At 40.1% G+C, this 22,431-nt stretch overlaps 1 protein-coding gene across 1 annotated transcript in view; it reads right to left on the bottom strand.

The window, feature by feature from the left end:
- The window catches only part of lrp8 (low density lipoprotein receptor-related protein 8, apolipoprotein e receptor), a 206,678-nt gene that overhangs the window by 26,825 nt on the left and 157,422 nt on the right, over positions 1-22,431 (bottom strand). The window contains exons 10-13 of the mRNA XM_030084017.1: positions 21,275-21,446; positions 16,190-16,414; positions 10,639-10,757; positions 8,958-9,097 (exon numbers count right to left, since the gene is read on the bottom strand). Of these exons, the coding sequence (XP_029939877.1) occupies positions 8,958-9,097; positions 10,639-10,757; positions 16,190-16,414; positions 21,275-21,446 (656 nt within the window). The remainder of the gene's footprint in view (positions 1-8,957; positions 9,098-10,638; positions 10,758-16,189; positions 16,415-21,274; positions 21,447-22,431) is intronic.

Genomic DNA, 22,431 nt, shown 5'->3' with positions numbered 1-22,431 from the left:
ATGTGCATGTCTACAGGTAACATGAAGGAACTGTATTGCTTGAGGCTTTTAAGATTTGCCACCTGTCACATGAAAGGCTTCTTGAACCCACGGAAATTTTTGGTAGAGAGAAAGAAGAGCTCTAAGATAGATGAATTACTTTTATGAAACTTCAGAATAATGTATAACTATGGCTGGGACGCTAAAACCACAATGTCAATTAATTATTTAGCTGAAAATTAAATAAATTAACATAAATAACCACATTTTAGTCTAACACTCTAGAAATTACAATTTTTCAGTAAACTTCAATAACTTTCTTTCAGCAGAACTGTGGATAAGAGCATGACTTTGTCCAAAACAACACAAAATTTACATGTCAGTGAAACAAGTCTCTGGTGTTACCTGAAAAATAAGCATGTAGCCACAGGCACCAGAGTGGTGCTAACATTATCCTTAGATTTAAATTTAAACACACAACAGTGAATTTGAAAAGTAAAAAAAAAAAGTTTCTTTTACAAATTCATTCATCTATGAATTTAAATCTGTTTAAAATGAAAACGTTTGCTTCTTGTATTATTAAGCTACCATTAATGTTGACCTGCACAACTGAAAAAAATCAGATATAACATGCACTTTCTAAATCTTTGACTTCAATGCATTATGACTGCTTTTGAAAAAAAAAAACCTCCATGAATGATCGCAGTATTTGAAGGCACTGAATTTCAGGTTTTCATAAATTGTCAGCCACAGAATAATCACAGCGTTAGTTCATGTGTAATAAGTCAAAGTCTCAGTTATTAGCTGTTGCAATTGCAAAATGAAATTACTAGGATAAAAAAGAACCTTGCTCTGTTGTTCTCAACTAAAAAACGGAGAAAACAGATTTAAACCTTGAACCTGTAAGATTACTCTCTTATCTTTCATCTTTGTTCTTCATCTCAGTTTCCCTTCCTCTCATGTAGCAAATCTTCCCTGTGATCCTACAGGATAACGGCATATGCTGACAAGTGGTCATGGCACTTTGTTGCCATGGTTTCCGCAATCTGTGTCATAAATGCATGTATGCACTCATAGGGAAAAACACGAACAATGACAGGGAGCAAAACCCCACATGCTGGAATCATAGGAAGGTGAAAAAGAGAAGACTGAGAGAAGAGAAGATTCTTTAAAGCACTTTGAAGGTAAAGACCTACAGGGCTTCTAGCAGGCGTTTGGACATTGTGTGTTTTTATGTAAGCATAGTTCAGTCACAGCAGATATTCTTGCTTTCCATTTGTGCTGGATTATCAGTGGGCTTGACCTTTCTCTATCCTTTCCTCTTTCCATCTTTCCGTAAGCCCCCCCAATCGCTTCTTCTCCCCCTGACTGAGATTCAGATAACCTTTACTGGTATGACAGTAGAGCTAAAACAATAGAAGATAAATATCAACCACGCTGATAACACACATCTATTATTCCATCTCTCACTTAGCTTTTCTCTGTGTCTCTTTGGGGTTCTTGCTTCATCTCTGTCTGTCTGCTTTTCTCCACTGTCAGTTCCTGCATATGTCTTTTTTCCTGACCTTGAAGGCTTCAAACGGCGATGCAAACCAGAGGAGGGCAGATAGCTCCGTGGTAGGATCAAGGTGAATTTTTTATGTGTCGAAGGATAGGCCAGAAGTGAGACGTCAACACACAGACGGGCTGGAGAACGCAAGGCATTGCATCACATCAATCAGAGCTATGTCTGTCGGTGTCACGGGAAGGAGGAAGGACTCAAACGTAGGCGTCCGGGCCGAACGAGAACTCCTTTATTTAGTCACACGGGGATCACAGGAACAGGGAAAGCGGGTATTGACACGCACTGAGGCTGACATCCACAATGAACCAACAATCACGCAAGAGGAGAGAAAAACAGAAGACAGGTGCAGCATATCAGGGTAATGAGCACACGGGGAAAGGCCATTGGCTGAGAGAACATGAGGTGAGGCAGACACACACACTCAGGGAAAGACGTGGACACAGGAGAGGATGGGAGACCCAGCCAGGGGCCAGGAACCGCAGGGTCCCGACAGTCTGAGGGGTTGAGAGCACATCTAAATGGATGTGGAGTCCTCTGGGGGTCAAGGGGAAAACAACCCTTGATGATTTCGTCATGTTTCGGTCCCAGATGAACAAATGTTGAGCTGTCTGACTGACACATCTGTCCAATAAGCTTCAGGTGCCTCCTGTGCACTGAGAGGTGCTGTCAGAAAACTACAAACGAAGCCTCAAACGACACCTCACTCAACTTTTGAAGCCTTTGATGTTTTTGGCAGGCTTGATTTGTATTCTTTGTAGCATCTAGTCATTTTCTACAGAGTAAAGGCTGCCCTTTTGTGCCACGCTGGTGAGGAAACAGATGATGCTACAAAGTGTTAGAAGAAATGATAGAGGTTTTACTCAGTTTTTCATCATATCTGTTTTTTGTTAATCACATCTTTTCTAATAGAAATACTTGGCTGAGTGAAAGGATTTTTTGATGCTATTTGAGAAGTTTGGACCAGTTTTGTTTGGTTGATTCAGATTCTATTAGTGTCTATCAGATTTTGCAGATTTCTTTAAGTGTTTATCACAGAAGTACAAAGTCTGAAAGCAGTAATTAATGTCCAAAATTACACTCTACGCACACAGATTGTCTTCCGAATGCAAGGCTGCTGGTTCAATACCCCATCTCACCCTGTCCATATGTGAAAGTGAAAGCGTCCTTGAACTCTAAAAGGATCCCAGTTAAGTTTAGCAGCTTGTGCATGATAGCCATCACTTTAAGGGTTTAAGGGATTTTTCTTTTACTTTTCGTAACGTTATTCAAATATTTTGACAAATACAACCAGTCAGTTAGATTTTCTTTTTTCTGAATAAGTAAAAAAAAAAAGAAAACAAAAAAGTAAAATAAAATTTTAACATTGTTTATTTGTTTTTAAGGCATGTTGCAAGAAAATTCAAAGTTTCAGAAACCTGTGTTTTTAACAATAACTGTCTTTTATACAAAATGTTATGGGATCTTTAATGACTGGAAAAATGTAATCAAATATATGAAACGCTGTGAAAAACTCTTCTAATATACTGTGTAGCAATCAGCTTCTTCCATGTTTTCTTAGAATAAGTGTTACTTATTAAAAGACAATCCATGTTCCCCGTCCCGTGGGAGTGAGAGAGTACATTTAAAATATGGGTCAGATTCACTGGACTCCCTTATTGCAGTGTACCGTGACAAAACCAGATCTAAGAAGAGATGCCATCGGCTCGTGTTCCACCGTATTGACATGATGACTGTGACTGTCCGGTTGTTGTTCAGGAGAGATTGCAATGACAAGAAAGGAAATGATGAAGGTTCACATACTCAAGTCAAACATCGCAGAAAATCAAAGTGGAAAGAAAATGGAGTACAAAAGACACTCTTCCAATTGCTAGGCTGTACAAAGACGGGAGAAGAAGAGGAACTGCGACATCTATCCCAGTCCACAGCCCTCTGGATTGCCATGGCTTACAAACAAAAGAGTGATGGAAAACACGATGCAAAACACCTCCAGTGTTTCTCCTATGACCTCTTACGCTAATAAAAGCAGGTCACTGAAGTTCAGTTTATGGTAGAGATTGATTTCTCAATGAGGGTAACAGCATGTACGAATAATTACAAATGCTTGTTGCATCTGAATAGGACCTCATGTTGTTTTTCTTTCCCATTTGAGAACATTTTAGGACATTTAGAAACCTTTTTGGTCGATATCCAATTGTAAAACAGCATCTTAAAGTTTTTAAGACTACTGGTCAGAGACAAGATGAAAATTATTTGGTTTGGGCCTTTAACGTTTCACCCGTTTTTTTTATTATTCTTTTTTATTGCCGATGAGAAACACTTTCTTTTGAAATCATAAAACCATAAAACATGAATCTTGTTTTTTAGATTATAGGCATGTATGCCTGTGTTTGTTGTCCTCCTCCCCTTTTCCATTCCAGCTAACAATCCTTCCTCCTCCACTGTTCATCACTTCTCTTTTAATTGACCTTGTGCTCATGCTGCAGTTTCAAAAACAGTTAAAGCCACCCTGCAGCGTTTGAGTTTGTGGCAACAGGCCAAACACTTATCGTAAAGCCATTATATGCTTCTTTCCTTCCTTACTATACTGACTTCCAGGGTCTACTCGCTTCAACTCCCTCCCTTTCTACTTCTTCACAAACCCATCTCATCCCTTCTCCCATTCCCTCAAGTCAAACAAAGAGGATAAAAAATAATGCATTGATACTAAAGCTGGAGAAAGAGAAAACATTACTCTCTCTGCATGGCTCTGCGATCTACATCTCCTCGGGGCTTGGTGTGCAGGCGGGGGGTGAATACTGACGGAAAGGGTTTGCATGTGTGTGAGTCTCTTTATGCGTGTGTGGTGGCGTGTTCAGACATTGATATAGGAGGTCCTACAGTGTTAAGACACATCCACACTTTGGTAGCAGTGTGAAGTGTGGAGATGTTGTGCTCGTGTGTAATGACTTGTAACATTCGCTGTGCATCGTTCAAGACTGAAAGACTGCAATAAGGCGCGAACAACACTTTAAAATTCACATTTGTGACAGCTCATATCTCACGAGCTCAAAGGAGCTACAGCATAGACATGTATGCAGAGAAGGAATGCTTATAAAATGTGACAGGATGTGAGAAGATTTTCAGATTTCAGAGCCAATAGAGTTGTCACAATTTTTATCCAAAATATTTGTTGACAGTTCAAACTAAGTTCTAATGCAATCTTCTGTGTGTGTGTGTGTGTGTGTGTGTGTGTGTGTGTGTGTGTGTGTGTGTGTTTTCCATAGTATTCACATTTATTTTCCAAAAATAATTTAAAACATGCAGGCCTCTCTTAAAAAAAAAAAAAAAAACTCTTTCTCACATTGTATAAGTATATATGTTTGATTGTAAGTACATAATTGATCTGAAATAATAACATATTTTGTGTAATTAAAAAAAAAAAATGAACAAAACAGCCTTCACCAGTGCTATCCCATTCCTTTATCCAACGACTGAGATATTTTTAGTAGTATATTTGATGCTCTTGGACACAGATGAAGCCGGTTTTACACAACAAATTCATATAGAGCTGTGAAAAAAAAAAATCATATGCAGCTTCTTTGTTTCTTTCCTTCCAAATGCCAGATATATTTTTAATTGAGTAGCTTTGAAATTCACTTTGAAATACTCTAAACTGTTGAATTCAAGATAGGAGGAAGATCATTTTTGATAAAAACGGGTGTGACAAACTTGTTTTAGTTTTGTTTTTTGTTGCATGTGCTCAATAATGTGCACACATACTTGTATTTATGTTTTATAGCTGTGGCATATTAACACAGCAACTAGCAGTCTGTGATTCAGTGTAATGACCAAACTGAAGATAAATCAGGGAGGAGGACACTATAATTTGGATATCAGCACTTCTTCAAAGAAGCAAGTTATCAACTAATTAAGAATTAGTGTCAACAAGAAGAAACAGGAGACTGAGAAAAACTATTAATGAACTGACAAAAGCAGACCGAAGTCATCAAATCAGACTTGCACATCTTTCATGCTAATGCCAATCGGAGTTTAGTGCAACAGCAAGACAGTAGCTTCGGCTAATGCTAAGTGTGAGAAACAGAAAGCAGGATTAAGTAAGTAAGGAGCTTGCCAACTTTGTTTCTGCACAAATAAAAAAGCACAAGGAGCTTAGTGGAAGTAAAAACGAAAGTCTTCATTTGGGGGATCGTCTTCCAATAAGCCCCGTCATCCAAATCGTCTCTCTTTCTCCCAACCTCCTCATTGGCCTTCCTTTTCAGCTCTTGCATGGTGGCTCGAACCTCAGCATTCATTTGTCTACATGGTACAACAACACGTCATATCTCTTGCAAACGTGACCAAAGCACTTCATCCATGTCTCTCGCACTTCTCCACAAACCCGTCCAACGTTAGCCGTCCTTCTAAAGCACTCATTATACATCATGTTCATTCTGCCCACTCCCTTTGAAACATCCCAGGAAATTAAATGTTTCTCAGGTCATTAATATAGAATTGGCCATTAACACTTCACTAACAAAGGTTGTGGTGTTACAACAACCTATTACTTTGTAACGCATTATTAATATTATTCATAATTATCATTATCTGTGTATCGTTTGCACTGATTGACTTCTTATATCAGGACAAGTCTCTACTGTGCAGCTGGTGTGTGAGACTTTTCTAGGACTGTTAAACTCATCCAACTGATCCTTTTCTACACCTACAAAACCACAAAGCTACACACATTCCTCCCTGCTTTAAATGGAACATTGCATTAATGGTGAACTGCTGCATAAAACCCTGATTATTACTGGCGTGTCTCATCCTAAACCTTTAACCCAGTGCTGCAAATGCCTGTGTGGCCTTCTATTTTGAAGCTGACCATTGCACAATTCTCGTATCATTAAGTAACCAAATTATTACAATCGTCGCTTAATTGTTCAGACATTTTCTTAGTGGTGAACCAAAATTAATTATGAGAACATCAAGGTTGATTGTTTCAGTCGATATCTTGAGTTCAAGCATCACTGAACTCAGTGTATTCTCATCATGAGGCTGCAGAGAATAGAACAAATTCCTGCACCACCAAAAGATTTTTAATTTGGTTGGTATGATAACCAGAAAAGAACAAAGACTAGAACAGCAGAGGGCTATTAATCTCCAAGAGTTGAACTTTCGCTGCTGCCTGAAACACTGGTTGGCCTCTCAGCTACACACATATGAAACACACATCCTCACACTCACAGCTGGGTATGATGGATGCGCCTTCTTCCCTTTGCTTCTCATCATGGCAGTGTGTGCAGCCAAGAGAGGGACCACAGAAACACTCCTCAATGATCACATTTCACCTCCTGCTTTCTCCACCTCCGGCCTCGCTCCGCTCCCCTCTGCTTCTGTTTTCCACTTTCCAAGCCATCTACACTTGATCGGGCTCTAACAGACTGACTCACTCCCACCTCAATAAATTCACCCAAATTAGTTTTATCGATTGCTGTACTCCACTCCGACTCGATAATTCTTTCTCCAGGTTTATCCTACTACTATACTTTTGAAACATCTCAATTTCTTTTCAGTCAATCTCACAGTCAGCTAAAGTTGTTCCATTGACTCATCTTTTCCTCAACTTCTTGAACCATTTGATCAGGAACTTTCTTCTGTTCCACTTCATCCAGAGCGGAGTCAGAGTGGAGCTGGAGACTATTACAGATTACACGGGGAAAGAAACAGGGCACTTTCAAAACCCCAAACAAAAACCGATGTCCGTACAAACACAGACAATTGAGGTTCACTTACAGATTGAGAAGCAAACACGTGGGTTGTAATAGATAACAGGAGCACGAGGACACAAGTTACTCTGGCAAAGATACAACACAGGAAACAGGAACCTGTGTTCCTGCCGTGTGACAACATGAAACACTGAGTCGTTATGCTTTCTATTGCCAACTCAATCAAATGAAATAGTATGCACCCTGATGACATACAGTAAGTGTTGACAGCTACGCAGACTGCCTAAGCTGTATCATCCAACCTGAGGACAGACTAGATGAAGGACAAAAGCATTTAACACAAAACAGCATGACTTCAATCCTACCTACTGTGCATTTTAAGCTCTTTTATATTTGTATAACTAGTTCAAATGGGACCTATTTGATTACGGGAAATTTACATTTTTTATCTTATTTTCACACTTTGAGCTAACATAAAAAGTACTATTCCCTATCAACTATTTTAGCATGAAAAGCCACATTTTAACATACAAGCATGTCCTGGATCATAATGTTAAGTCTCCTGTCTCTCACAAACTAAGATAAATTAGGTTGAAAGTTCATTGCATTATAATTATTGTAATTGTGCAAGAACTTTTTTTTGTCAGCAGTACTGAATCCACCGGAGGCGAAGCGAGTCCTCAATATAACAGTAACGCTGATAATCAGCTTTAATAGGCAGCAGCAGTCAGCAGTCTACATAAATGTCTATCACAACAGACACGAGGATGCAGCTAAGATATGATTAATTGCAATTTATTACAAGACTGTCATTAAATAGACTTTTTTTAATGCATCCCACCACAAATTAGTAGTCTTGCACTTAACAAATCATTGAATACTAGTGAGCTATTAAAACATCCTCATTACTTAAAGTACACACAAAAAGGAAAGGTTAGAACCAGAGACATTTGACGGAAAGGGGACAGATATAATTACTACTCCACAATGACCCCCTTCATCAGGAGCATGCTTGTCGTAATTGTTTCATTATCTTAATTAGTGAGCCAAGTGAATCATCGATCACCCATAACACGATGAGCATACGCCTAATACCAGGTCAGTCCTCTTCATGCTGCCAAAGCGGAATGCATGTTCCTGTGTCTTTCACCAAGATGTCAACAGCAGATCCCTTAAGTCTTGTAAGTTACGAGTTGGGGCCTTCATGGGAACATTTGCATCAATGAGGTTTGGACATGGCAGTCACCAGTAAACCACCTTTCCTTGGACCACCTCTGAAAGATACTGATCTCTGCAACCCACGCCTCAGTTTTGGAGATTTTCTGATCTATTTGTCACCTTTGTCAAACTCTCAAATTTGTTAGATAATTTTTCAAGCTCGAGACATCAACATCAAGCACACATCAAAAATCACTTGCTGCCCAACATAATCCACACAATAAAACAAATCATGATGAATACCTCAACTTATATAAATAATGGGTACAGAGATACACAACAATAATGGAAATTAACACATAAATGGGCTTCAATTCCACAAGGATGAATTAAGTAAGCATTTATGTTTTTTCACTATTGGACTGAGAAAACCAGAATCGTTAAAAAAGACTTTTACTGTTTTTGTTTTGCAAACACACACAAATCCATGCCAACCCCAGGAACGGGAAGAGTTCCTGAATTGTACACTGAACTCCTTGTCTCTCTCATACCTCAAATATAGTGAGGGCGAAGGGGTGTCCCAGGTGGTGATGAGAGGACAGCAGCACTTTGCGGTTGTCTCCATTCAGATCCACACTGGAGAGCAGGTGCAGTTTGGAGTCGACCCAGTAGAGACGTCGGTTGGACAAATCTGAGGAGATGTGGGAAAGAACAAAAAAATACTCAGAAAAAATGAGAGAAAGAGAGAGAGAGAGAGAGAGAGAGAGAGAGAGAGAGAGAGAGAGAGAGAGAGAGAGAGAGAGAGAGAGAGAGAGAGAGAGAGAGAGAGAAAGAGGTCACTAGGAGAGAAAAGGCCTTGGGTGAGAGGTGTATGAATGTAATGGCCCGGCAGCTACGCCATCAATCTTCCTTGACATGACGGGTGGAGGCCCTGTGCTGAGAAAACACAGATGTGATTGTAATATTGCCGCTTGACTTCTTTGCAGTGGAAAATATATGTGCCCTTGAGCAAATTCATTAGTGTTACTGGACCTCCTTTTGGAAAAAAAAAACAAAAAAAAAAAACTCGCTGTTCTACACAGCTTTCAATGTATTGGTCCCAGATACTGTTTGCTTTAGGCCTCCATCGTTTATCTGCCCTTGCTTTGATGTGTAAAGGAGTGTTGTGGTTAGTTTGAAACTTTAAAAGTGACAGCAAAGAACTTAATGTCAGTGTGACATTGCCGTTGTGTGGCTTTAGTAAGAATAGTGCATGAATAGGAAAAGAGGGGCAAATAATTTCAGTCTGTTTTTTTCTTACAGAAAAAAAGAGAATCCTAAAACATAATTGCAATAATCTGACTTTCATTTCTTTCTTTTTTTCTTTTTTTTTTTTTTTAACTTTGCCATTCAGTTGAGCAAACATGTATTTTCTCCCCCTGTGAAACATTTGCTTTAACAAATTGAGGTATGTTTTTAGTTTGTCTAACAGTGAAATGATGAAAGTCATACATTTGACCAAATGCTTAACAAGGTTTGGAGAATGACATTAAAAGGCACATAATTAATGTTATTGTGCTGAAGACAAACAGAAAAGTCAAACAGTAATTTTTACTCACCTTTCTTGACTCAGAAAATCACTTGCTCTGTATGAAATCAATGACCGAGGAAGAAAATAATCCGCCTCTTTACCCACGGTACTGCAAAACAAGTCTGTCCGACTCTTTCATTCACCTTATTCTAAAAAAAATAATTTGTTTTCATACAGATGCAGTGACAACTCAATTCCACAGAGTGTGGCGACTGTGTGCCTCTTATTTCTCCTCAGGCAAGGGCAGCCGAGAGAAATTGGCTGGTGCTGCTGTGGGAGTTGAAAGGGATGATGGGCGGTATCGACAGCACAGAGCGTCTGGCTTATTAATTCGGAGGTTTGTACTCGCCTAGCTTGATTGATGAGAGCCAGACACAAACTGAGCGGTAACAATAAGAGCTACTTGGGGTGCAGCACCCAGGGACTTTTCTTTTCTCCACTCTTTGCTGTTTGTCTCTTTGTTTCCCTCCATCTACTTTTTTTTTCCTCGAGTGTCAATTTACTCAAGCCACTTTTTTCTTTGTCTCCAACCGCAATGTGTGCAGTGTAACTTTGTTATTAAAATTGCTTTGAGAGGTCATTGATTTCTTTTCTGTAGGTGTATCATCTTAGAGTTTGATCTGCCTTCCTCAATAAGCAAGGCAGATGTATGTTTTTCTTACCAAGAGTGATTCCATTGGGCCATTCGATGTGCTCAGATACCAGAACTTGCCGGTCCACTCCATTTGTGCCAGCCTTCTCGATTTTAGCCTGATCGCCCCAGTCTGACCAGTATATGAACCTGTAAAAAGATGCACAAACAAGTTAGACACAATTACACTATTTTCAGTACTGGAGATGAAAGGAGCCTCTGCAGGAAGGATAAATATTTATCATTTGGAATCCAACAGTCCAATGGCTCCCAACTTGAGGACAGGGACCCCAATGGCAGGGACATCAGAGATCACAGGGGAGCCTCGCGGCTTTGCCCGTGCTGAGACTCACAAAATTAGATATGCAATTTTCAAAGGAAATTATAACAGAACCTTTCTGTCATCTCAGCACGCCTAGGAAACTATTGATCTCTTTTATTTAGGACAGCTTGTGAGAGTTTTGGCAGCATTTAACGTCACTACACCGTTTTGACAAATTATAAATGGGATGGAAGCACTGAAGCCTATCCTTCAGGTAATATTTGAATTGTACAAAAACAAACATGTTGTACTTTATAGATATTTAGTCTCTAAGGAGTGCCTCCCAACATATTCCACAAAATGATATAGAAATAAGTGATTATTTCCAAGCCCCATTTTGAAAATTGTTGAATATCAGGAAGTCTTTCAAATAGAATTCTCTCACAGCTCGAAGTGACAAATGTGAGTCCTAAATGATAGACCAATCAAATAATTCATCAACGAAAATGTGCATCAAATTCTTCTATGCTGTAATGGCCAGTTCCTATCTCATATGCATATTATTAATTTTAAGTTTCTGATGCTAACCTTTTCTAATTTAAGAAAGAAAGAAAGAAAGAAAGAAAGAAACTAACTATAGTTTATTCCAGTGTGGACATACTTGTAGACATACATTAAATCCCTGTTTTTAAACTCAGGGCTAAACATTTCAAAGCAGACTGCTGTTTTTTGACATTATCCATATAAGCTACAAACGAATTGATATAAATATCTCCAAATCTTCAGTTTTTTCTCAATGGAAGCAGCCAAAGTTTTTTTTGCTGGTATTTTTCCTTGTGTCCTGATTTCCTTATAGCTCTTGGTGTCCTTTTCTTTCATGGTTTTCTGTTCCATTACATAATTCAAATTATATTTTGGTGTCATGTTCAGCTCATGGCTAATTTCATGCTTCATGATGTGGTATTCATTGAAATTCATATTGTTGACATGTTTGTACTCATATGAACCTTCACCTCCATTACCTACGGTTGCTCTTCTGTTAATGGGAGGATCATTTCTGATTGTTGTCACCTGCTTCTTTTCAAATTTTACAAGTTGTCAGTATGAATGTTGCAGTGTGTCTGCGTATCTTGGTTCATACATCTGCTTAGCTCTGTTTTGTGTCTCAATTATGTTACCTTCCACACTTCCTGATAGTACACACCAAGCTTGGAATCGACTCAACAACAGATTGTTATTTTCTGGACTTTCTGATCACGTTTTCGGAGATGCTCCAAAGGAAAGCCTCAGTAGAGGCTTATGGAGGGTCAGCCAAGAGGCACAGCCCCCTTTTGCCACAACAGCTGAGCTGATCTATAAAGCTGTCAAAGAGGACTGAGCCTCAGACTTTCTATTGCTAAACCAGATAGCAACAAGTCTGCCCGCACTGCCTGCTAGCTTCCTGTCTGCTATCTTCAAGACTGCAGGACCACAGCCTGTGAGACATCAGCTTGCTTTTGCCCCACTCAGTTATGAGGAGAAGACTGGGCGTGTGCCTGGGGAGCTCAGCTGCCACCTCAGAGCCTGCACCAGGGGTCGGTAGAGTTGTCAACACTGTCTGACACATTTTCCAAAGGTGCTGATGCTAGCACACAGTCCAAGAAGTCGTCAATGCTGCAGAATGTATGTGAGGGTCCAGAAGAGTCATCAGCTCCGCCCCACATTGTCTCCAAGAGGGTCGACACTGTATAGCCTGTGCAAGGGTATAGCAGAGTTGTCAATGCCACCCCACATCTTGTCTCTGGATGTCAAGATGCTACCTTACTGCAGAAGCTGAAACAGATGCCAGCCATACCGCCCACACCACTCCTCATTATGGCCTTCGGAGGGTCCAGAATACTCTGCCTTCGTCTGTTCCTCTGCCCGTCTTTGAGGAGGTTGAGGATTTTTTGCCAGTCAGTTACTGTACTCGTTTCTGAGGGGTCCAGGGAGACTTGCCTCAGTCTGTTTCCATGTCCATCTCTCCGGGTAGGCATCCTAGAAGCCCTGCCTCCATTACTTCCTCTGCCCATCTTTGAGGGGGTTCAGGAGGACCCACCTCCGTTAGATTGTCTGTCCATTTTTGCAGGGATTCAGGAGAGCCCCCATTCATTAGAATCTCTGCCCATCTTTGAAGGGGTTCTGGAAATCCCACCAAAGTCAGCTTATCTGCCCATCTCTGAGGAGGTCTTGGAAGGGCCACCTCTCTCAGTTCTCTGCTGGTCTCTGGGCAGGTCCAGACTCACCTGCTTTCCATCTGTTATTGCACCCAACATTGATTTGCACCCTGAGAGGGACACTGCACTTGCCGCCCTTGGCTTCTTGGTCCATCCCCGGGAGGGACTAACCTTCCATCACCGCTGGCCTCCAGCTCGGCCCATGGATGGGCTCTGCCTTCAATGCCATTGGCCTCTTACTCATCCCCCGGAGGGGCATTGTTCCCATCACCGCTGGCCGTTACCTTGGCTCCTGCAGGGGCTCTGCCTTCAATTCTGTTCGCTTCTTTCTCAGTCCCCGGAGGGCCTGCGCCTCTGATGCCATCAGCCTCCTGCTTGGCCCCCGGAGAGGCTCTGCATTCAACACCCATTCGGCCCATTCCTAGGCAACCTTCCAGGGTGGGTCACTGTACTTGCACAGTCCCCAAGCAACAGTCTTTTTGCTCTGCTCCTGAGAGGCCTTCCGGAGACTACAAGTCCATTTGCCATCACCTCATGTGCCTTCAAGAGCAGCCCAGCATTTCTCCGCCCTTTTTCAGCCCTGTTTCCGAGTGACTCTCTGGAGCAGCCCAGTCTGTTCACCTTGTTATCATGCAGCTTTCCAGAGCAGTTCACTCTGTCCCCATGCAACCATCTGGAGTGACCCAGTCTTTTCGCCCTGTTTCCGAGCAACAAGCTAGAGCAACCAAGTCTTTTTGCCCAGTTTCCGTGAGACTCTCCTAAGTGGCCCAGTTGGCGCACCTTGTTCCTGAATGGCACTTTGGAGAGTCTTTGTATGGTCGCCCTGCTCCAAGGTAGCCCTTCCAAGCGGCCCAGTCTGTACGCCCTGTTGCCAGCGTCCTTACTCTTTCACCACCCAAGCTGCCCATTTGAACAGCAACTCTTTGAAAATTTTTGGGGACTTTTGTTTGACTTTGATCCCTCATTTAGAGCCCCAATTTCAACCATCTACTAAGAAAATCCGGAATCTATTTCTGGAGGTGGTGTGCTGTCATGGTCCTTTTTTGTATACCTTTTGCTTTACCTACTTGTTTCTTTAACTTGTTTTATTTCTCCTGTTCCTTCAAAATTACTGGTGTACTGGTATTTATTTATTTTTTTTCCAGATTTATATAATGTTTATGTAATACTTATGTAATGATGTGGCAGTGTTCATGTCTGGTTTCATACTTGTGTTCATGTATGCCTTCCCTCATCTCATTCATTGTGTCTTGTTGCTGTGCCTTTCATACCTCACCAGAGTGTTATCCTTGATCAATTGCTTCCCCTTTGACTTGTGAAGGCTGACCTTCTTGGGTTTGTACAAAGGCCCCAGTCTATTCAGAGTCTGTGTCTCCAGTCTTTAACTCTATGTTCAGCTCTAGCTCTTTTTGTGGTCTGCCTGTCCGGTCTGGACTCACTGAAGCACCATGTGTTTTAGATCCCACTGCTTGTATAGTATTTGGTTCTTTGGACTGCACTTGTCAAGTAAATACCACCTTTAGTTTCAATCTGATCTGTGTGTTGTTCCTCCATCCATGCTATTGGTTGCAAATGTTGTAGATAGCAGTCAGTTTTCAGAAAGCTTACTGACTCATGCAATGTTCCTGTCTTGTCTGTGCTCTCGTTTTCACTACAAAATTGCAGTTTTACTCCTGAAAGAAGCTTTAAGGACACACAAGGGAAACAGAAATTGTGTGAAAAAGAATGTACTTGGAACATGGGCCACTTTGGAATGTGTGTGTGTGTCCATGGCAGTCCTTTGAAAGTTCGGCTACATTAGCATCCATTTCATGCCAGTCGATCTTTATGGGACTGTGAAAATATTCCTTTGGGGACTCAACACATCTGAGACAAAGAGAAAGAGGCAGAAATGGAAGCAGCACAGCTGATCTCCAAATAATAGCTAAACTGCTTATTCAAACAGATGGATTTCCATACTGCCATAGCACCGACTTGTCATTTATTTTCCCTATATTAACTCTGAGTGTGTTGAAATGGATTTCAATGTCCTGGTATTCTCAGTTTTTGTCAGGAATCTTACTTATGTATTGGTGAACTGACTTTCAAAGAGGGGGTTTGATATATTAAACTTTACAAGATGAAGCCCACCAGCAGAAGCCTGGACACTGTGACATGAATAAACCTTACTTTGATAGTTGACAGCTGCTGTCGGCTAATTGCACACGTTTGATTTAGGCCAAATGAAAGAAATAAACAATGGTGATAATGAATGTGTCTTCCTGCAGGAAATGTACAACCAACCCACAGCTGCCATGTGTAAACACTTTGTAAACTGGGTTTTCATTCATTGCTCTCATCATGCAATACTGGTGTAAATGTGCCACAGAGGCGTTAAAGGAAGCCCTTCCAATATGGAAATACTTTTTCAATCAGCTTCATGTCTTTATCCATTGCTGCTGAGAGCCCAAACACAGATGAAAGACGAAGACATCGGTAACGCTTTCAGTCATTGTGGTTTCTCAATTGAGATGAAAAAGAAAATCCAGGCTTTAATTTATTCAGGACCAGACTCAATCATTATAAATAACAGGTCTCATTCCCAATAATTGCGTCAGAATAATGGTTTTAAAATTGCCATTAATGTTTAGGTGCCTTTGCAAGCAGTGCACAGAATTTAACTTGGATAGAAATATTCTGAATTTAACAAACATATAAACAGTTAGTGGCGAAGTGGTTAGCGCTGCCTGCTCTCTGTGAGAGGGACCCAGTCAACTCAGCTCAGGGTGCATGCGAATGCATGGGTTTTCTCAGAGTACTCCAGGTTTCACTTACAAACCAAAAGCATGCATTATCAGGTCATTTGTGACTTTAAGGAGGTCATCAGTAGGAGTGTGTATGTCTTTTTCTGTTCGCCCATGACCAGGAATTATGCAATGTAAGCCCGATATGCTGGAGCCCCTTTAACCCTAAGTCAGATCAAGTTGGTATCAAAGATGGTTGAGTCAATAACTACATTATTTTAAATTTTTCCCAAATATAATATAATCTATGATTTTTTTTTCTCAAGTTCATATCACCACGCTATTTCTGTTGACATTATCTTGACTTCTAAGGCTAACTTTTAAGAACCACCTCTAACTCACCCTTGGTGTGGATCCACTGCGATAGCCCGTGGCTCACTCAGTTCAGTGGTTATTAGCACTTTTCTCTTCCTCCCATCTCCTGTGGCGACAGAGATACTCTTGTTGCCTGAGTCAGTCCAGTAGATGTTCTTGTGGACCCAGTCGACAGCGAGGCCCTCCGGGGAGTGGAGTGAGTCGATGAGAGTGACCTGCTCCGAGGAGTCGCTGGCCTTGTTGATGTAAGCACTGGTGAATGGATGGAGGAGAAGATGTCAGACAGTATGCTGGAAAATGTGAAATATTCATGAAGAGACAGAAAAAGAGCAAAAAAAGGTCATTTAACAAAAACTATGTGCTGAAAGTTTTTGAGAGTTTCGCATCTCGTGTTTTAAAGGACAACATCACAGTGATCTTTGCTTTTCCAGACCTGTTTTTGGGATCACTTTTATACTTTTTATCAAGGTTGACAGCATGTCTGCAGCCTCATATTATTCGTTTCAATGTTCTAGTTATTTGAAAGCCAAAGATTTAAAGGGGATCAGACCATCTGGGATAGTTAAAAAAAAGAGGTCTTAATGTAATCTTTTCTTTTAATTTTTCAATCAATAATTTAATGAATATATTGATATGTCATAGGACTTCAATTAATATACAAATTCCAGTATCAATACTGAAGGGACAAAATTGATCAAATGTCAAAAAACAGAATTGTTTCATGTATAATACCATTGGAAAATCTAAGTTCTACCTAAGACATGCTTTTATATTGATCAGTGTGAATTTGCTGTAACGATGAGGCAAAGTGGTGTGGTGACGTGGCTACATGTAGTAACCCAGTACCTTCAGTCTAATACTGTAGATAATACTGTAGTTACAACAATATATTCTGTTTCTTTATTGTAATCATTTGTATTTTTCTCCCATTTTAAATAGTAATCATTCTATATTCAGTTTTTTCTCCAACTGATTTGCTTTTGTTACTGTCACTCAAATTTGATAGCTAATTTATTATACAATTGCAAACATCAATTTCTTAAGGTTTAGTCACTTTAATATTTCAATCTGTTATGTTATGTAGATTTGTTCATCTGAATGTCATTGATTGTTAAGTTGGAGGTAGAGCTGTTCAATGCATAAAGTTAGACTGTCCAAAAAAAAAAAAAAAAAACTGGTATGGATTGTAATCATGAATTGTGAAAAAAATAAAAACCTCATATTGTATTAAAAATTACCCAGTGTGCATAATATATCTCACTGACACATACTTGGTGGGGCACAGTACTTTAGTCTGTTGGATGTGAGCGGCACATAAACCTGACAACCCTGCAAAAAAAACCCCTCTCACCTAACAGCACCTCACAAGTAGGCTGCGCGTGTCTTCATCCAACAGACCAAACAACAGGTTCTGTTTTTTTCCCACTCTTTCTGGTGTCACCTCCTGTCTTCTCTGTTTTGTTTTGCTTTTTTGTCACGTTGCTGCCCCTCTTTTCACTTCCACCCAGAATTTGTTTGCAGTAACAGCCGTTGATCACTCCTATCCGCTTTACACGAGCCATCAACCAAGACAATACAAGTCAACTGTGTTAACAAGCTGGCAGAGACAGTGTCCCAGTTTACACCCTGCAGTCACTTGCTAGTTTTGTGAACAGGGACAATAAAATGGGCCAAACATCTTCACTTAAGACAGAAAGCTGGTGAGCCAGTTGGAGCCAGGGTTTAGCTGGAGATGGAGATGGAGATGGATGGGATTGGGACTTGGAAACTGACTGTGTTACTGTTTGCCACTGCCGAGCTAACAACTACAACATGAATAGATACGGGAAAAAAATATGACTAATATTGGTAACAATGTGATAATGAGAAGTGTGGAATTGTTGACGAAACTATGAAAAAAACAGAAACATAACGCTAACTCGTTACTATTATGAACAACGGTTGTAATGTAATGTAATACCAGGACATACCAGACAGATCAACAACTTTTTCTGAACTGCTAAAAATAAAAACAATACATAGAAAATTGTTTTTCAAATGCATTTTTTTTCTTGAGATTTTTTTTTTTTAATCAAGTTATACATAAATAGTTAGAAATAATTAGTAAATAATCAAAGCCTTATCAATGCAATAACCTTTGGCGCTGCCACATCATCAGGTGATACTTTAGAATTAGCGGCACATTCAAAGTAACTGTTTCAGCTCGTCACTTCTTATTTTAATCACCCATAAAAACAGTAATGCTCTCACCTGAATAGCTGGAACTATTGCCTTGTTAGTTACCATTTCAGTAAACGTGTATTTACTCAGTTGTCTTCATAGCAAAATGAAAGATAACCAATGGAAAGTAACAAAAAACTATTAATATTCTCAGTGGCCTTGAAAAAAACATTAGCTAAGCTTGATCACATCTGTCTATTTGTTTATAGTTTGTTGCTGCTTCTTCTTGTCATTAGAATAAAAATCTGTTTCTTTAAACAACCACATGTTCAGTACACTGAGGGTCAGACTAATGACAAGGGTCATTAGTGCGATCCACACAGACGAGTCACAGAAACACAGATTTGTGCACATCAATAAGACATCCTAATTGGGAGTGATAATTAAAAGAACAAATGTCATTTGACTTTCATCAACTACTAACAGCTCTTTAAAGAAGCCTCAATCGCTTTGTTTTAGTAACTCCACACTGTTTCCATCTTGATCAAATCATATTTGCAGGTTCTAGAAGGGTTACGACTTTCCTTCATTGTCCGAGATCTAATATTTAATTTGTACTTGCGAGCACTATTATGACACAATAAAGTGAAAAAGTATTCTATAAATTGGCACATTATGGGTACATCATTCACAAATCAATATTTCATTAGATTGCCTTATTGTTAGATTATTTTATTACTAACGGCATGATTCACTCTGCTTAGTTAAAAATCAGTACTTGGACTAAAGCAAACAGGTTGGTGGAGCCAATCAAGGCAACCGGCTGCAGTGAGGAATAAGACAGAGACAGATGAGACAAAGACCACAGAGCAGATTGCATCTTTAATTGGCTGCACTATTGTCTGCAGCAGACATCTCCATCATGAGGAGAAGTTAACAAGTCATCGACCCATAGCATGCTAATCGCTATGAATTAGCCCGGAAAACCTCATCATCACGGTGAGGGTGATTCAGGGGTCCGTGCTTTAAAAGGCCTGGAGCACTTTGCATTTCACAAAAAGAAGAAAACATGTCCTCACAGGATATCTGAGGAAGAGGTGTAGCTGTGAAGAAGCAGTTAATGCCACAAAGTTTTAAGAAATATGTTGACTGGACAGTTTTGTTTTTTTACAATAAATCTGAAGTGCTCATCTATAGTGGCTACAAGTGGGTCTACTGAGCAAATTCAGAACTGATGAAACTGTAGGCCAACATTGTAGCTTTATTCACACTGTATTCAAATTTAGTTTAACTAAAGTAAACTTTTGAGTGATCGCTCTGTTGTGTAGCTCGTTTGCGTGAGTGTGAATGTTGCCAAATGAACTCAGGAGAGCTGCAAACAAGACCTCAACACTTTAAAACCATCTGCTCTCCAACGAGCTCTGGTCTGAAACACAGACAAAACATCTCTGTTGTTTTATAGGTTTTGGAATTTGTGTTTGTGAAATTGACAAATTACCACTCCTGTTTTAAAAGGCAAGAAGAAAAGTCACATTTTGCCAAACACACAGCACAGTCTAGAACTAGAATTGAACTAAAGAAACAAAACACTTTCTACAGAACTGAGGGCTTGTGTGGGTCTTGCTGTGCTTAGTTATTACACTTTGTTTTGATAGTCAGAGATCATCACTGGGAACCACTGACTACTTAAAAACCCCCATTGTGAAGAGGTGAGTGAAAAAACTATCAATAATAAAAACCTAAAATAGAATAAACTGTTTAACTTTCCTGTTTCAAACCTGCATGTCTGAGTTTATTTACAGCCTTGAAAAGAGATTTTGTCGTGAAGAATGAGTTCACTTGTCTTTTTTTCCCTGTCACAAGACCTTGAATATATCACCGTGTGTGTGTGTGTGTGTGTGTGTGTGTATAGATGAGTGATGGTGGTGATTATTGAGGCAGTGAAATTAGAAGGAGCATATGGCTCAGCTGAGATGACAGAAAAACCCCTCCCACTACCTGCCAGCCATCAGGGTGACACACACACACACACACACACACACACACACACACACACACACACACACACACACACACACACACACACACACACACACACACACACACACACACACACACACACACACACACCCTGATGACACTGCTAGGTTCACCTGATGATGTGAGCTCCCTTGTGTCAGTGAAGGACAAGCAGCTCCACCTCCAGGTGTGTGTGCCTCACTACCAGAAGGCGTGACAGGTTGAAGCGGAGGAGATGAATAAAGGAGGGATATAATGACAGAACAGCTGAGGAACAGTTGAGGTTCAGGCTCTGCAAAGCACCTCTCCCGCTGGTTTTACATGCACTTTATTTTCCACTCGGCATTTGTAGCGCACTGTTATTCCACTATTTTAAGTGCAGCAAGGGGATCAAGTGCTTATATGCAAATACTACTGAAAAATATCCTTTACACCTCCAGCAAAACCCAGTCGATTAGGAATGCAGTGAAAGACTATCACCCAAGCTTTATTTTTCTCTCTGCAAAAGCAAGTCTCTGAGTTGTGGGGGCATTGGGAAGATAAGGAACCAGCACTTTCCAGCACTTTGTTGTCGCTCTGTGTGTGTGTGTGTGTGTGTGTGTGTGTGTGTGTGTGTGTGTGTGTGTGTGTGTGTGTGTGTGTGTGTGTGGTGTCGATGTCAAACTGTCATACTCAGAGAAAACATCTTTCCATTTTGAGTCTATTTGAGAGCTTAGATTTAGAGCAAGTCTGCAATAAATGAATACAAGTTAATTAAATATATACAGAATGCTTTGAAACACAACATGCATGTGCACGTACGGTGCAGCCACATCTGTGAAACCTGTACATTTTAAAAGGTGATTTCTCTCTTCACAGAATGTGACTTTATGAAACGTGCACTTTGACTGACAGATCCACTGTAGTGTAAGTGTGTGTTTGTGTCTGTTGTACCTGTATATTTTCTGATGGAACAGATCACACCAAAACATCTTGTTTGTGGACACGTCCACATCCAGGGCCACGGCGTTCTTCAGAGTGGGAACGACTTGAGTGTATTCACTCTTCAGCAGGTCGATGCGGCGGATTTCATGGCGGTTGGTGAACATCAGATACGGACTCTTCCCTGAAGAACAACCGAGGACATTTATATCACAATCATGTACAGGAGCATTTTCCTCAATTTATTTACTTCCGCGAACGGAAATAAATCAGACAAAAGGGGTCACTAACACAGACATGTCTTAAACTTGTTCTACTTCTGCTTTGACCCTAGAAAGACGGCATTTACTGCATTTGTGCCATGAGGAAGAAAAAAAAAAAAACGTTATTTTCTGTTACGGTTGAAGTTTGGGCAACACAATAACAATTGTTATTCTTGCAAAGGATTTAAAATTTCAACATAACTTTCATATCTGCTTCAAAGATAGCATGCTTTTGTGTGCCTTTGCTGCTGTGCATTGTAATGAAGAATAAGGGGGCCAAGGTCACAGTGACACTGCACTGGCAGTACATACCCACGTAATTGCAGTGTTGTCAGGTGTTACCAGGTGTTACCCAGTCAACAATATATTGGAAATGTTAAATTTATTAAGTTAATGTAAATAAAAAAAATAAATAAATAAAAGCTTCCATCAAAAGTGTAAACTTTATATGTGCTTTCAAGTGCACCTACACACACACACAGAAGTGTGCACATTTGAAGTATGTTATATAAATGAAGAGTTATGGATGGAAGAAAAACAAAACACACCCCCTCTGCGCTTGAATTTGCCAAAGAAATATGTGATACTGTCAGCAGTCCTACTATGACTCGCTCTTAATCTATAATATTCAAAAGAAGAAAGGAAAACGTGCTGACTCCAACTCCAAACAGAAAGCGTAATGGCTCATTGTGGTCTTGTTTTACATTTCTACCATTTAGGTCCTCACATCATGTATTTTAGATGTCGTGAGCATTAATAAGTCATCGGACTGAACCCTGCAAAATGACATATCTACATATACGTGTTAGCACAGCATTATCTAGTCACTTAATTTTTCACATGGCAAAGTAACATGGGGAGCAAAGTCAACTTAAAAAGGGCATTTCTTTTTTAAATGGAATGTGT

This window comes from Salarias fasciatus, chromosome 23, assembly GCF_902148845.1.
Source record: "Salarias fasciatus chromosome 23, fSalaFa1.1, whole genome shotgun sequence".
In the NCBI taxonomy this organism is placed as follows: domain Eukaryota; kingdom Metazoa; phylum Chordata; class Actinopteri; order Blenniiformes; family Blenniidae; genus Salarias; species Salarias fasciatus.
Note: the sequence above shows the minus strand (reverse complement) of the source record. Positions and strands in the feature narration are given on the sequence as shown.